The sequence below is a fragment of the Tauraco erythrolophus genome, chromosome 4 (genome assembly GCF_009769465.1).
Source record: "Tauraco erythrolophus isolate bTauEry1 chromosome 4, bTauEry1.pri, whole genome shotgun sequence".
NCBI lineage: Eukaryota > Metazoa > Chordata > Aves > Musophagiformes > Musophagidae > Tauraco > Tauraco erythrolophus.
In genome coordinates this window covers 87,086,225-87,101,409 of record NC_141468.1, presented here as the reverse complement: position 1 = coordinate 87,101,409, position 15,185 = coordinate 87,086,225, and the positions used below count along the sequence as shown (strand labels likewise).

The following is a 15,185-nucleotide window of genomic DNA, read 5'->3' as shown; positions in this document are numbered from 1 at the left end:
CAGGGGGCAGGAGGGTGCCCGGATGGTGTGGGAAGTTGCAGGAGAATGGGAGATAGAGGAGGGAGCGCAAAGGGTGTAGGCAGAGGAGTCATAATGGGCAGACAGGACATGGGGGAACAAAGGATGGAATGAGTGGGTTAATACTCCCGAACTTCAGGTTTACTGCTCCATCCTGTGCTCGTCTGGAATAAATGTGTTTGGATGAGTTGTACCTACCGCCAGTTTTGGTAACTCCAGTTTCCGCAGTGCCCACTCCTCTCTCTTTGGCCCACTCCTCCAGTTACCGGGCTCCTCTCCCGTCGGTTGGGTGCAGATCCGCGTCAGCCCCTTGTTCCGGGGAGCTCTGAGCGTTCTGAGGCAGAGGGCGGACCCAGGGGGCTGTCTGGGGCGCCGGACCCGGTGCGGGCGGGCGGTGCGTCTCCCGCTGTCCGGCCACGCGCGCCCGTGGGAAGGAGCTGCCGTTGGGCGCCGGGCTGCGCCCAGCCCTCCCGTCCCTCCGCCGCGGGGCGCGTGGGCGACGCGTGCGGGACTGATCTCAGCCGCTCGTCGGGGCTACGGTTTGAGTTGGTGATTTTGTGTCCTTTTCACTGGATTGTGGCATCTGCTTCTGTTTGTGCGCTCCTCCGGTGCTGCGCGAGGCAGCGACGGGAATTCCTTTTCGTGTTGGCTGGCTGCAGTCCCCGTGCTGTAGGGTTCATCCCACTTGAGCTAAATCAACCGATCAATAAAGCCGCATTTGAAAACCACGGTTTGGTCCAAGGGGTGGCTGTGGCACTTCTCCCAACGTGTGCCGGGCACGAAGGAGCAGCTGTGTCAGAGCTTCCTGCTGCTGCTTTTCCCAGAACCTCAGGCTTCCGCCGTCCCGTCCGCCAGGACAGGTCACGTCTCTCTTTGTGGTTGTGTTGTCACACGCACACACGGCTGTGTCGCGAGCTGTAATGAGACCTGGATGACATGAGGAGCTCGTGAGGAGCACAACGGGTGCACTGAGGCATTCTCTGCCACGTGAAAGCCCCAAAGAGCCCCGCAGCCATCCCCTGCGCAGCCGTGCACCGTGCTGTGCCATGGCCCGGCTCAGCCCGTTCCCATCCCCGCAGCCATCACTGGGGCTGATCTTGACCCTCACCCCAGCCCTGACCACCATCCCCAGACCTGACCACCTGTGGTTGCTCAGATGTACCACCGGGACATCTCAGGTCTCACTCACACACCACTGGTTCCACAGATGTACCGCACAAAATGAGCAGTGACAGTTCTGATCGTTTTTCCTGAGTTTGCATGTTATTGCTCCACACTTATATAACAAGTTCTGTACGATGGTCTCAATCCTTTCAAAAACACTGATCCGTTCGGCCTCACAGTGGCCCAGTGGGAGAGCTCGCCGTGCCGCCAGCCTGCTGCTGGGGAAACTGAGGCACAGTGCTGTGGGCTGGCTTGCCTCAAGGCCACACAACGAAATTAGAAGCAGAGTTAGAAAAAAAAACATTGTCTGCCTGATCTCTGGCACCTCTAATAACAGGATTATACTCATTACACAGTATAATTTGAAATGTGGGTTCTCTATATTCCCATTGTCTTTCATTAGCAAAAGAAACCCCTCATCATCTTTGGGAAAGACAGGGCTGTAACATTTTGATGTTCTGCCATTTGCAGACTGGAACAGCTCTGATTTATTTGCCAGAATGAGCAACACAAATGCGGCTCCTGCTCTTGACACGCTGCCCAGGAAACACTGCTCAGTTGTCTTTGAGCAACGGCTCTCGTCGAAGCTCAGTGAGACATTTATCAGTGCCGCCTTCCTCGGGAACAAAAAACAAACCACAGTGCAAGCCTGGAGAAAAACGTGCGTTTCTTCTTGTCACTTGCATTTTGTCAGATTTTCTGGCAACATACAAGTATTTAGTATCTGCCCTTCTATTCTCCTATGAAGATGTTACATAAAATTTACAAAAGGATTCCAATGATTTAGAAGCCTCAATGTCATTTGGTAAATAATTCAGGCATTTAGCTCTAGATCTCCAGGGCTGAGGTCCCACTCACTCTTGAAAACGCTGAAATAAACACAACTCTGTAGCCCCAGACCTTCAGTGATATTTTGTTCGACAGTAGTTGTAAAGACAGAGTCGCACGACAAAGCAGAAAGAAATCTTGATGTTTTTGAAACTAAATACCTGTATGCAGCTGTGGTTGTCTAAATAAAAATCAGACATAAGACACTTTCGGAAATGTTATCCCAAAAGGAAAATAAAAGGACTTTTTCCTAGCTGGAGGAAAAAAAAAAAAGAAAAAAAAAAGCATTTTAAAATCTATCCATTTGCTGAGGATGTCATGGAAATGAGTGTTCGAGTGTTTCACTGTTAGAGAACAATGTTGTACACTGCTTTGGCCTCCGAAGATGAGAAAGGACTTATTTAATCATTTACATTTTCTTTTTTTCTCAACATCCAAATCAGTAATCCAAACTTTGTTCTAGTTGGCAATAAATTAAATTAAATTAAATTCCCCAAGTCAAGGCTGCTTTGGCCATCACAAGAACACTTACCCCAGCTGGCAGAAGTGTCCGAGTCCTGCCTGGTGGCCCAGCTTTTACAGGCAGCAGCTCCAGCTCGAGCTCAGCCTTCTGTGGGATCCCATACATCTGAGGATGTAGCTCCTGCCACCAGTGACAGTTGTTCTCACTATTTATTGCTGCTCGGCTGAGAGGGTCACTAAGTCACCAGTCACCTCATTTCAGGTCAGCCCAGGCTGCTGTGGCTTTCTCCATACTTAAAGCCAACTCATGGTCTTTTCTGGGGCCACTAACGTGGTACAAGGATGTAAAGTTGCCACGAGTTCCTCTGTGTCCCTTACATCCGTAGCACACCCGAATCACGGGGAACAGGGCAGACGTGGTTCAGAGCTTTGGGCGAGTTTTCCCCATTACAGCTCTTTGTCCTTTTGGGGTTTTTCCCAGTACGTACCAGAATCACCTGAAGTGTTAAAAGCTGGCAAAGCAGCCCGGGGTCTCATTTTGTCTGGGTGATAGTTTTGGGCAAGTTTCACCTGGTGGCAAGCCGAGCCTCCATCCCCAAAGGTTGCCAAAGCAGTCTACGGAGATTGCTACTGAACCGGTCATCCTACCCATGGAAAGGCAGCTGTTCTTCGAGATGCAGAAAACAGTCATGGATCAGCGAGTTACGGGGCAGAAAAAGCAGAATAACATCGGGTCTCTGGAGCAGGAGGTGGGGGGATTCTCTCTGGGGTCAACCCTTTCACAGACCCATCCACTTGCAGAAGTAGCGAAGATAATTTACTATTCAGAAGCTTAGTTTGAAAATTGTTTTCTGTCTCCGAACAGCATGGGCTGTGATTGGAAACGTGAGCGGTGTAAGCCACACGTAGCGTGGGAGTTTCAAAAGCAGCAAAATGGCAGGCTGAATTATATAATGAAATAACAGAGAAAAATTACACGTGCTGGCTACAATTTGGAGACAGTCTATTTCTGGGGGGTTTTGTGATGCCTCTTAAAAGGTACAGCAAAAGGGACGGTGAACATTTCTAACCCAGTGTGAGGCTGAATGTAATATTGGCCAACGGGAAGGAACTCGGCAGCTTTACCTCTGGAGCAAAAAGCAGGCTCTGCGGCAGGCAACGAGGCCGCCTACACTGGAATTACAGAGTGGTGCCTGGCAAAAATAAACTACCAGCTAGGGGATTACTTTTCTCATTTAATTTATTCTGACTTAGTTCACAGACTTCCACAGAAGAGAGCTCTTTCCAACACTTTTGTCCTTAACCTTTGCCGTGTCCCTCCCTGCGTAACCACATGGCTGTGATGCAAGGGGAACGAGCTCCTGACTTCTGAGCTACGGCTGTAGGATGTTTTGTGTGAAGCTTTGCTGACCTGGGAACAGAAAAGCAACACCTCTAAGGTAAAACACAGACCTACAGAAGTCAAACGCCTCTTGCAGAAGCGGATGACAGTGGGAGCTGCTTAAAAATAGGGCAAGAGGGAAAGCCCAGGCAACCTCCTCCTTTTGGCACAGGCAGAAAGACCCTTTAAAGCATTCTATAAACATGAGACTAACTAACGTGAACAAATTAGCACTTTCATGTGTCTTGGAGAGCTGGGGGGGTGTATGTTTGTGAATTATTGCTATTTCTTGATGATGCTATAAAAAAGCCCACGAGCTCTAGGAGGTGGCATAAACAAATACACTCTCACGCCCTCATGACCAAGAGCACTGCAGTACTCCTCTTCTTTGTGTTTAACTGGGAACCCTTTGCCACATGCCCACTGTAGCGGAAAAAAAAAGATTTATGGAGGCCTAGAGAGTTCAAAAAGACTCTTCAAAAGCTAATGGCTCATCTGTGGTTTCAGGAAATGCCAAGCCCGGCGAAGCCAAACCTCACCATGAATATTTGGTATCTGTGCGTTGTCACTTTTTGGACTATAACCTCTTTTTTTTTTTTTCTCTCTGCCTGCGCTGGACAGAAGTTCCACATCCTTAGGAGTGCTGCTGGTGCTAATTCAGTTTCTCATGGAAAACACGATCAAATGGCCGAAGAAGGCAGGTAGCAGAGATAAACTTTTATCTGTAATGAAAGATGTGCTACGTCTACACTTGAGAAGGACAGCGAAACAATCCACTGTTTTCCAGTTTCCAATCCTGTATCACAGAATCAGGGAATGGTTTGGGTTGGAAGGGACCTCAAAAACCATCCAGTTCCAGCCCCCCTGCCATGGGCATGGACACCCTCCACTACACCAGGTTGCCCAAAGCCTCATCCAACCTGGCCTTGAACACTTCCAGGAATGGGGCAGCCACAGCTTCTCTGGGCAGCCTGTGCCAGTGCCTCAGCACCCTGTATAAGGAGGTACCTGGAATGCCAGTCAAATAATGACTCAGAACCGCTCCTTCCTCGTCCTTTCAGAGGTGAGGTCAAGCAAACTCGCTCTCAAAAGCGCAGCAGTGAGGCGAGGCAGCTGTTGATGACCCTGATGTTCACCACCTCCCAGCAGACCTAACCTGCCCCGGCACAGCATCTGTCACGGCTTCAAATACACAGGACACAGCCCCGCAACAGCTGTGCTGGTTCTCTGCATTTGCTCCAGACAGAGGAATTCTTCTCTTATGCTCTAAAAAAACCTTCCAGAATTACACCCGAGCCCAGGGCATCACTGTGAGGAAAGTAATGAATTTGTGCAGATGGCCCTGCCACCTCGGAGAAAATTCCCACGTAATAACCAAAAGTCAACATGTTTCATAGGAACAAGATACTCCGACTGAACAGATAAACCAAAGCCTGTCACTGAAGATCCACGCTGCTCCACAAAAGAGCTGTGAAAGATTTTTACCAAGCTCTCAGTGCATTCACTAAGGAGGAATTCACGCAGGAGTCTACACTGATCCTCGAAATTCAGACCTGTGCATCAGTGAAGGCTGCTGTGTGGGAAAAGATTTTATATGGACTACTTTAATTAGCACGAAATGTAGTTAAATCGGGTAACTCCACGTGTATAATTCCTTTATGCCACTATAAAACTTAACCTGATGCAGACTCGGTCACTTCCAAACCCACATAGGCGAGCCTGGGGAGGCGGCAGTCAAACCCCAATACGAATGCTCCCACTGGGAATCCAGCCACTGTACTGAAAGGAAATTAAATGTGGACCTTATCATATAGCAGGAAAATGTCCTTCTGCGGGCAAAGTCATAAGCAGGGTCGTGGCACAGACGTGCTCTCGGGGGAAACTAGAGCAGATCTTTTGTTGGAGGCTGCGAGGCGCTCGGCAGCCCCAATTCCCACGGATTGGCTCGGCCAGAGCTTGGACAAGCGAAACCAGACACGAGGGCTCGTGCAAGCCAGCTCACCGCTTCCGGAGGCGGAACACCACAGGGAGCTCTGCCAACAGGGAGGCAACTGTCACCTGTATCTCCCGGCTAACAAAGCTCCCTCTGAACCACGGAGCGCTGTTCCTCGGGTGATGCTCGCCGCTCCGAGATTGTGTTACACACCTGACACAGCCCTTCCACTGGCAAAACCTTCGAGAACACCCCGTTCCTGGGAAGGAGGTGTGAACCGAGCAAATGTCGGGGTTTTTTGGTGAATAATAAAACATCACCAGCTGACTGGTAGCTGTGAGTTTGACCTAAATTTAACAGCAGCTTTGAACCTGTTTTCAGGTGAGGGAGAGAGAAGGTGTTAGTTATTGCTTTAGCACTTTGAAAAGAAGATGTTTCAATTCTTCAAGCTGGATTTACACCAACAGTGGCTCTGGACATGAAGGTGTCCATCAGCCAACACCGTAAGGAAAGTCAGAAAGGTGACTGGGCACTCTGTAAGGGAGTCTGCAGTGTTCCAGAACACAGTGGTGATACACAGATTGCAGGAACTGACAGCACTTTTATTTCTGGATGGAAACACTGTTTCTTACAAAGCCTCCGTGATACAGGAGAAACAACCATTCCATTCCTGTTAGTTTGGATTTAAAAGAGAAAACTTCTTAACATTGTCTTTGGAAGAAGATCAATACATTTTGATGGACAGAACCTAAGCTCCTTTTTACAGCTATGTATGTTTAACATCTAAAGCGATGGCTGAAGCCTTCCTCCAGGGAAAATACTCCCCTTTACAAGAGCCATCATTGACCTTTTTTCACACCACCCATTTCCAGCCTTGCATCCTACACGGCTCACACGCCTAATTCTGCCCTTACAACAAACAGTAGAAGTAAATGAGAAATAAAAATAAATCTTAAAACACCTTCCCTCACCCTTCCCTTCTTCCCAGGCTCACCTTCACTCCCCAGTTGCTCCGTCTCCTGCTCTCTAGCACCGGGGGACAGGGAGTGGGGGTTGTGGTCAGTTCATCACACGTTGTCTCTGCCGCTCCTTCCTCCTCACACTCTTCTCCTGCTTCACCATGGGGTTCCTCCCATGGGAGACAGTCCTCCACGAACATCTCCGAAGTGGGTGCTTCCCATGGGCTGCAGTTCTTCGTGAACTACTGCAGAGTGGGTTCCTTCCATGAGGTGACAAGTCCTGCCAGCAAACTGGCTCCAGCATGGGCTCTTCTCCACGGGGCCACAGGTCCTGCCAGGAGCCTGCTCCAGCGCGGGCTTCCCATGGGGTCACCGCCTCCTTTGGGCACATCCACCTGCTCTGGCGCGGGGTGGATCCTCCACGGGCTGCAGGTGGATCTCTGCTCCGCCATGAACCTCCGTGGGCTGCAGAGGGACAGCCTGCCTCACCATGGTCTTCATCACAGGCTGCAGGGAAATCTCTGCTCAGGCACCTGGAGCTCCTCCTCCTCCTTCTTCTTCACTGACCTTGGTGTCTGCAGAGTTGTTTCTCTCACATGTTCTCAATTGTCTCTCTGGCTGCAGTTGCACAAGTGTTTTTTTTCCCCTTCTTAAACAGCTATCCCAGAGGTGCTACCACCGTCGCTGATGGGCTCAGCCTTGGCCAGCAGCGGGTCTATCTTGGAGATGGCTGGAACTGGCTCTATCGGACATGGGGGAAGCTTCTGGCATCTTCTCACAAAAGCCACCCTTATAGCCCCCCCACGACCAAAACCTTGCCACGCAAACCCAATACACTCCTTTAACTCAAGTTTCTCATTGCATTTTCTACAGCTCCCTAAACCCACTTTGCTCCCAAACGACCACTGGCAGAATGATATCAGCAGGTTGACTTAATAATACTAATGATAATAGTTTGTTGTTTCTGGCACGGAGGAGAGATCCGATATATGTAACGTGTTCGAGAAACAAAGGGATCCCTCCCAACACACACACCTCGTTCTGAGCTTGCAAAGTGTCTAGAAAGGGCAAACTCAGAGACTCCTCCTTTACCAACATGTGAAAGGATCCTTCAGAGTACAGTGTATTCTCTCACTAGACCGTGCACATCCACACCAGCGACGACAGCGTAGAGCTCAGGCACCACCAGCTCAGGCACCTGCAGTACCGCGTGGCCGTTACTGGTCTTCATGGCTGTTTGCAGGGACTGGATCAGCTCTGCTGGAGAAGGTCGTTTAGCTGCGTTCCACTGCCAGCAGGACTTCATGATGCCATACCTGTAAGATGGAGTAGGGAAGCACTGGGAATGAGAAGCACCAAGACAAAGTTTTACTACAGTCAAGTCATCATATGTCTAGAGACCGCCTCTTTTTCGCTTCACAGAAAGTTCTTTCAATGACCCTTCGAAATTTGCAACCACATAATAATGTGTGGGGACAAAGGCATGCGGGTGTTTGCCAGGATGTCAACTGTGAGTATGGGAAAAGGGAAAAAAATTGTTTGGTATTCCCTTTCAAAACGGCATTATGGAAGAAAAAGCCTCCAAACGTTAGAAGAAATTATGTCTTCACAAAAGGAAATACAATGCCTTAGGTACTCCCCATGGATGATTTGTTCATTTCAGAAAGAAGCCCACAACTCCGAGGAGAAAGATTACTCCAGAATAGTCCTGCACCTGGCAAAGAAGCAGTGGAGCAACAAAATGCAAGGGCAGACGAGGCAACGGAAACAAGAGCCATTTTCAAAAGCAGGAAAGAAAGGTTTTGGCAATCAAGGTTTCAGGCAGCCCAATCCACTAAGGAGACGTGAGAACAAGTCTCCTCAGCTAACAGGCTCTGCAGAGATCTTCTGCAAGCTCTAATTTTTTAAGTCTCACTTCCTTTCTGCTCTGCAGAACTCAAGTTCAATTGTTCATAAAGCGAGTGGCTTACATGGCTCGCTGGCAGCTCGAGGGCTGCTTCATGATGTTCTGCCTCTGCAGGTACGATAAGATGTCAGAAGGTGGCACCTCAGGATACGGTGGAGCACCTGGAAGGGCAAAAGGAATAACAGTAGAAAAACGGTAAGGTCATGGCTGCAGATGGCAGCTTCTGTGTAAGAATTCTTCCTCCTACACTGAAATCCATTTTTTTGCTACCACAATTCACACTCACAGAAAGTCTAAAAGGAATTGTCAAGACTTTGCAAGTCGGAACAAACAAGATGCTTACTTAAATGGCCCAACTTTACATTCTAGAAGTAGAGATTTTGAGTCTTGTTAATGTGGCCCTTCTCTACACATTTCTTTATTATCATTAAATCTTCTTACCTAACGTAATCATTTCATACAGCAGAATTCCAAAAGACCATCTGCAAGAAAAGAAGACCAAGCAATGTGAAGTTTCCATTCTAGCTAGCTTAAACACGTGCAAACAACCAGGCGTGACCTGCAGAAATGAGAGGAGAAGGTACGAGCCGTGAAGCGGAGCACTATGCTGAGGCTAGACATGCCTTACTGTGAACCTCAGGACTTGAAATTATTCCTAAAGGAGTAGAAGAGATGGGCCTGTCAGACAGATGAACTTCTAGTCCAAAAATGCAAGCGTACATGTCTGCCTTGATGCTGCGGGGTCTCTTCAGGAGCTGCTCCGGCGCCTGCCACTTGACCGGCACAGTCTGCGTGACGGAGTCGGCACCGTACGCCTGCGTTTCGTAGGCCACCCCCAAACCACAGAGCTTAGCAGTGAAGTCGTGGTGGAGGAGGACGTTCCTGGCAGCAATGTCACCGTGGAACAACTTCTTCTGTTCAAGGTAAGCCTGGCAAGTCGGAAAAGAAAGAGACGGCGGTCATTTTAGAAGGAATTGTAATGGACACAAATTCTCCCTTAGTTTATACCTTCTTCCACCCTGTGGCACAGAGGTGCACGCTCGCCCAACTCACGCAAGCGTATCTGGCTCAGCTTCGGCAAAGCACATCCTCAGTGCTCAGGCCAAGAGGGCTTCGGCCACCGCGCAGACTTGCGCTGCCATCAAGCGAGAAGCAGAAAACGCAGCAAACGTGAGCAGACTTACCAGAGCTGCTGCAACCTGCTGTCCAACTTCATACACCTGCCTCTCCGTGAGGTCGTAGGGGACACCATCCATCGTCATTACGTCCTAGAGACAGAAGAGCAGGCCTTGGCTCAAACAAATGCCACAGCCGTAGGGTACTGGGGAATGTTTCCTTCTAATCTAATAAAATGAATACTACCTAATCTCATGCTCCCTCAGCTAATTTCATAATTGGTCATAAATTGACTGAAAATATAAGGGTACATGGATGGATGGTGTGCTGGGTAAGACAAGTACACTAGAGATAACTGGTGGGTAAATCGAAGGGTGGAGATGAGATTAATAGCTCAGGCAGAATGACAATACAGAAGAATGAAAGAAATCTTATAAATCAGAAAGATGAGTAGGGAAGCACATTTATAACATACGGATAGTTGCCCGGTATGAGACTAACAGACCATCTCTCTCAACACCCCACCTGTAACAGTGACCATAACTGGATGCCCAGACGAGAAAAAGAGAGTAAGGTAAGCACACAATGTTTTTCTTGTGTAGTTTTCCAGCCTCCAACTATTTTCAGTTTAAAGACTTTCTGAGCTGGTTACGGTTTCAACACGCTCAGTAACCTCTGAAAGGTTATCTTCCATGAACGCATTCAGTCATGTCTTGAACCCATGTAAGGTTCCAGTATCCACAGCAGTCAGTGGCAAGGAATTCCATTAGCCAGCTCCCCACTTGATCAAGAACCACCTCCACTCGTTTGTTTCGAACGTGGCACTTCACAGCTTTACTTGCTACCACCTCGACCTGCTGCTGGACAAGACAGCAAGCAATCTTCCTGAATTTAGTGTTCCAGATGTAGGAGAAGGATGGATTTACGCAGTGACACGGCAGAGTTTTGTATCTATATCTTTCTTAATAATGCCCCAAAATGGTTTCTTTTTTGGCTTGAGTTAACATTTTCACTGGACTGTGTATTTTCATCCAATCAGACCCACAATTTCGCTCCCCATCAGCAATGGGCAGATATGAGGCCACCGTTACAAGTATGAAGCTAAGATTGCTTTTCGACACATGCACCACGTCATTTTTAACTATGCGGAATTTCATTTGGTCCTTTTACTGGTCAGTCTCAATCTTGGAAGGTCCTTCTGCAATTCCTCAGGATCAGCTCTTGCCTCTACTGGCTGGAATCATTGGCAACCATCATCACCTCTCTGTCTTCTCCTTTTCTAGGTTATTGATACATGCAACAAACAGTACCAGGTCCTAGAGGGCAACACCCCTCCAGTGCAAGTACCAGCCTGTCACTCTTACGCTGTTTCCTGTCTTTTAGTCAATTAGTTATCATTCAGTCACCTTCTCCCTGGTGTTGTAACTCCTCTGCTTTCTTAAAAGCATTTAAACTGAGACATTATTTAAAGCTTTTTAGAAATACAGGTAGCTGAATCAACTCGCACTCTTATTCCAGTGCCCGCTGTACCCTTCAAGGAACTCCAGTGGTCTGCAAATTAGGACTTGGCTTTACCAAAGTACGTCAAATTCTCCAAACTGTATTTTATCAATTGAGATATCCACTAATTCTATTCCAGTTTAGAATTGAGTAGAAGTTCTTTGGGGGATGGAAGTAGTTTAGACTGACATAGAGGTACGGATGGAGAGACGAAAAGAATCATCTATGATTTACAGACTATGACTTAGGGATAGATATGTATCTAAGGAATTTAAGAAGATATTCTTGTTCTGACTCACCTTCCGACATGTCCATAAAAACGTCAAAAGGTCACCAAGAGACACATCTTCCATGACCATGTAAAGTGGGAGATGGTCTATACAGCATCCAACCAATTCAACCAGATTCTCATGAGGGCCAAGATTTTGATGGAATTTAATCCTTCCCAGGAAATCCTTTACTTCCTGGGGACCAGTCAGGTCTGAAAGAACAAAAAAAAAAAAACAAAACCAAAAACAAAACAAACAAAAAAAATCTCCAAAATAAATCAACTTAAAAAAATGGAGGCAGTAAAGAACAGGGTGAGTATCTTAAAATCAACATGTGAAGTTCATCTTCTTTAGTCCTACCAAGACACTCCCACCAAAAAGCCACTCTGAGTAGCTAACACGATACTCAACACAGCTCGTTCTTGCCCAGTAATGACTGTAAAGTTCTAGCCAGCACTGTGTCTTTGATACAGAGACCTGTACCAAAGTGGACCCTGGCCATGTGCTTTACCTTGCAGGGCTTTCAATACTACAGCCTTAGTCTTCCCGGGGTTCCCAGTGTCCAGCTGTGCTCTGTAGATGCTCCCATAGCGGCCGTGTTTGACCAGCTGCAAGGTGCCTGGTGAGAGTTTCTCTCGTGGTATCTCCAGCTCTCTCAGGGCCGAGGATGCAGAATTTAGCAAGCTCTCCACAGATGTCTCGCTCAGCTGGATATAGCGGTTCTCTGTCGAGCTCGATTCCTGCTGGTTCTTGTCACTCGCTGGCAAAAGCAAACACACAGAATGCATAAAACCAGACAGACACACTCTTGCAACAGGGGCAGTGCCCGTCCTTCTAGCCTCTTTCATCTTTGCTCCATACTGTTTTGGAAATCAGGAGAAAGCCAGGAACTGTTACTGTATCTCACTTATCCTGGCCCCTGAAGAGAAGAAGGAATTTATCTCCCACTCTGTTTGATGAAAAGGCGGAATAAGGCCGGAGAGCTCTACTACATTTACCCGTGTGAACTTTCTACACAAGATGCATTTGCACTTGACTCCCACGTGCTGAAGCGATGACCGTTTCCTTTCAGTTCCAGCTACCAGTTGCTATCAAAGTGACATGCACGGAGTGTTCCCATAAAGGCCCTATCTTTGTTCTCAATTTTTTCCCTTATTATAGACTGAAGAGGCTTTTTCCTCTACAAAACCAAAATCAGTTCAGAACGGGACGGTCGTTTCCACACAGCGAGATGTGTTTGCAGCACCAACAAACCTTTCCCTACCCCCTCACCGGGCCCTGTTCTATTGCCTGCGGTCTCCATAGGAAGCAGGAGACAGCGGCTTGAAATTAAATTTCTTAAATGACAGTAGAGAAAATGGATTAACTAGGTGTGATCTACATCAAGACGACTGTCATCCGAAATCACCCCGGTGAAGTTCTCCTCGCAACAGCCTCTAGAAGGTCGTTGCATAGACACACTTCTCGCCTCTCAGGGGATGTTACCACCACATGTTAAACAGTTTATATGATATGTTGCTTTAGGTTTTCTCAGACCCACCTCTGCCACAGGTTCCGCTACTACTACTGCTAGTGGGGTAAATCAGGGCTCCCCGTTTTTCTAGTGCTCACTGGATTGCTGAGCACCACCCAGGCTCCTCGCAAACGCTACTGTCCGACAGCTCCAGCAATGGGGAGACAGGGCTGACTTCTGGCCACTGAAACCAACACTCTTTCCTCTGGTCAAAAACCATTTTTCTACCTTGGTGTCCAGAAGCTGATGATTGCTCCTGCTTTGCTCGCAGGCCTCGGCAGTGGAGCCAGAGGATCACGGTCAGCACGACGACGAAAGACCCCACGAGGAGAACTGGGACAACAATCACTTCGGTCTGGTACTCACGCACAACTACCGGCAGGGAAAGAAAACGGGAAACCAAGGAATAAGCAGCACTGCCTGGTGCACGTTGGTTCTGTAGAACAAAGTAGTAATGACCCATTTAATCAATTCCCAACCCCAAAAGCACGTGTATCTATCCTCTGCTCCTTGGAACAGCAGCTAAACACTGTTAGTGCCGCCACTCTATTTTCCAAAGCTGCTGAGTACCTAAACTGCACGAAACCACCGGGACTCCCCCACCTAAGGTCACTTATTTAGATGCCCTAAGACAGAGGCCTGGAACCGTAGCCATGTGCAAGCACGACCCAGCAGTGGAACAGAGGTGGCCCTGGCAGAGGGACAGCAGGGAGACAGGCAGGGCTGGCTGCTGCCATGCCGACATGCACGTGCAATTACAGCTTCAGCCCCTGCCATCAAAATTATAGGGAGCATCTTAAAGAAGACAGGGTGTGGTCATCCGGTTTGGAATTTGACTGGAAAACATCACCACTAACAAGGACGTTGCGGGTAACTAACTCTCTCACATCCCCAGATTCCGAGCTGGGGCTGGTTTTGTGTTGGCCAAGACCACATCTCAGTTCCCAAAGAGGACAGCAAGTCATGGAATCAAAATCTCAGAAGACTGGTCCTTAGGGAAGCTGCAGGGAATCTTTAATGACTATATCATGTCTCATTCAAAGTAGAAATACTCTAAAATGGCTAAAATTATGAGACGAATCCCACCACAAAGGCTGCATCCCCTTAGAAGCTTCTCCCGAGACACAACGCAGGGAGAGCGCAGCCAAACCCTTCTGTGTAGGATGCAGGTGGAGGAGGGGAAGGGGCCTGGACCACTTCTGAGCAAAGCTGCCCTTCCTGCTCAGAAAGCTAAAGGAATCCTAAAGGAATCCGGACTCTTACCGCAGAGCTTGTCGTTGCTGCTGCACTCCAGCAGCGCGCGGGTGAACCTTTTCACACCTCCTGCCATGTTCGATCGCCAGCAGCTGGATCTCCAACCTCTGTCCTCTGCACAATTAAGAATATTAATGACGTTTATGAGGAGAGAGAATGACTTATGAAGCAAGAGGTGAGTATGGAGCTTTCTAGCCCTTACGATCAGCGGTTGTGTCAAGAAGCAGCACTGGGACTTCGAGGCTCAGAGAGCGATACAGGATATCCGCTATCGAATCCCGTGAATGCTAGACTGCATGACTGGAGGGAATTTAAGATTGAGCTTGTTCTGCAGTGCCTCACAAGCAGCCTGAAGGCTGGCACGGGCACAAAAATTCATAGTCACTAACTCCATGATATTTAAGGAATAGCTAACACAGCCAGCACACTTCCACCTACCACACTTCCGAGATGCCAGCGTGGCTCAGCCGTTTACCTTCTGGTCCATAACGGACGAGCAGATCAGCAGCAGGCACACAAAATGGCTGTCCTTCCTGACTGCAGACCCTGCCACCACTCACACTATTGCCCCACAGAGACGACACGAAACGTCTCGTCATGAGGGCTCTGTGGCACCGGCTCCTTAACACCGCCAGGCCTGTAACTCATCTGAAGCGCAACATCTGGAAGTCTTCTGCATTTGTAGTTGCAAATCCAGGGTCTGGGCCAGCATGCACGTTCCAGCTGCAATTAGCTGTCTCTAATCCCTCAGCACGTGCAATCACACACCTACAAAACCTTCCGATGGCGAAAGTGCGTTTGTCACGCGTACCACCCCAGCGGTGCGTGCCAGCGTCTCCGAGTTGCGCCAGGACTGCAGACCCGCTGCCAGCCTCCCAAAAC

General features: G+C 48.5%; 2 protein-coding genes across 3 annotated transcripts in view; one reads left to right on the top strand and one right to left on the bottom strand.

The window, feature by feature from the left end:
* LOC104374622 (alpha-2-macroglobulin-like) overlaps positions 1 to 15,185 on the top strand; it is a 416,004-nt gene that overhangs the window by 225,029 nt on the left and 175,790 nt on the right.
* STYK1 (STY kinase 1) lies at positions 6,379 to 14,463 on the bottom strand. 2 transcript variants are annotated; one of them, XM_086610662.1, is made up of 10 exons: positions 14,313 to 14,463; positions 13,245 to 13,421; positions 13,166 to 13,170; positions 12,048 to 12,276; positions 11,567 to 11,748; positions 9,836 to 9,919; positions 9,372 to 9,580; positions 9,093 to 9,133; positions 8,716 to 8,812; positions 6,379 to 8,061 (listed from the first exon to the last, which is right to left on the bottom strand). In XM_086610662.1, the coding sequence occupies exons 1-10, from the start codon at positions 14,377 to 14,379 to the stop codon at positions 7,857 to 7,859; spliced, it is 1,296 nt and encodes a 431-aa protein (XP_086466788.1). In that variant the 5' UTR covers positions 14,380 to 14,463; the 3' UTR covers positions 6,379 to 7,856. The 2 variants fall into 2 exon arrangements, with proteins under 2 accessions (XP_086466788.1, XP_086466787.1); XM_086610661.1 differs by lacking the exon at positions 13,166 to 13,170 and having other exon boundaries at positions 12,048 to 12,296; positions 13,278 to 13,421.

Coding starts and splice junctions, on each gene's coding strand:
- STYK1 (XM_086610662.1), bottom strand. CDS start 14,379: ATGGCAGGAGGTGTGAAAAGGTTCACCCGCGCGCTGCTGGAGTGCAGC. Junction 11,749..12,047: donor AGTATTGAAAGCCCTGCAAG/GTAAAGCACATG, acceptor TTGTTCTTTCAG/ACCTGACTGGTCCCCAGGAA. Junction 9,581..9,835: donor AGCAGGTTGCAGCAGCTCTG/GTAAGTCTGCTC, acceptor CCGACTTGCCAG/GCTTACCTTGAACAGAAGAA.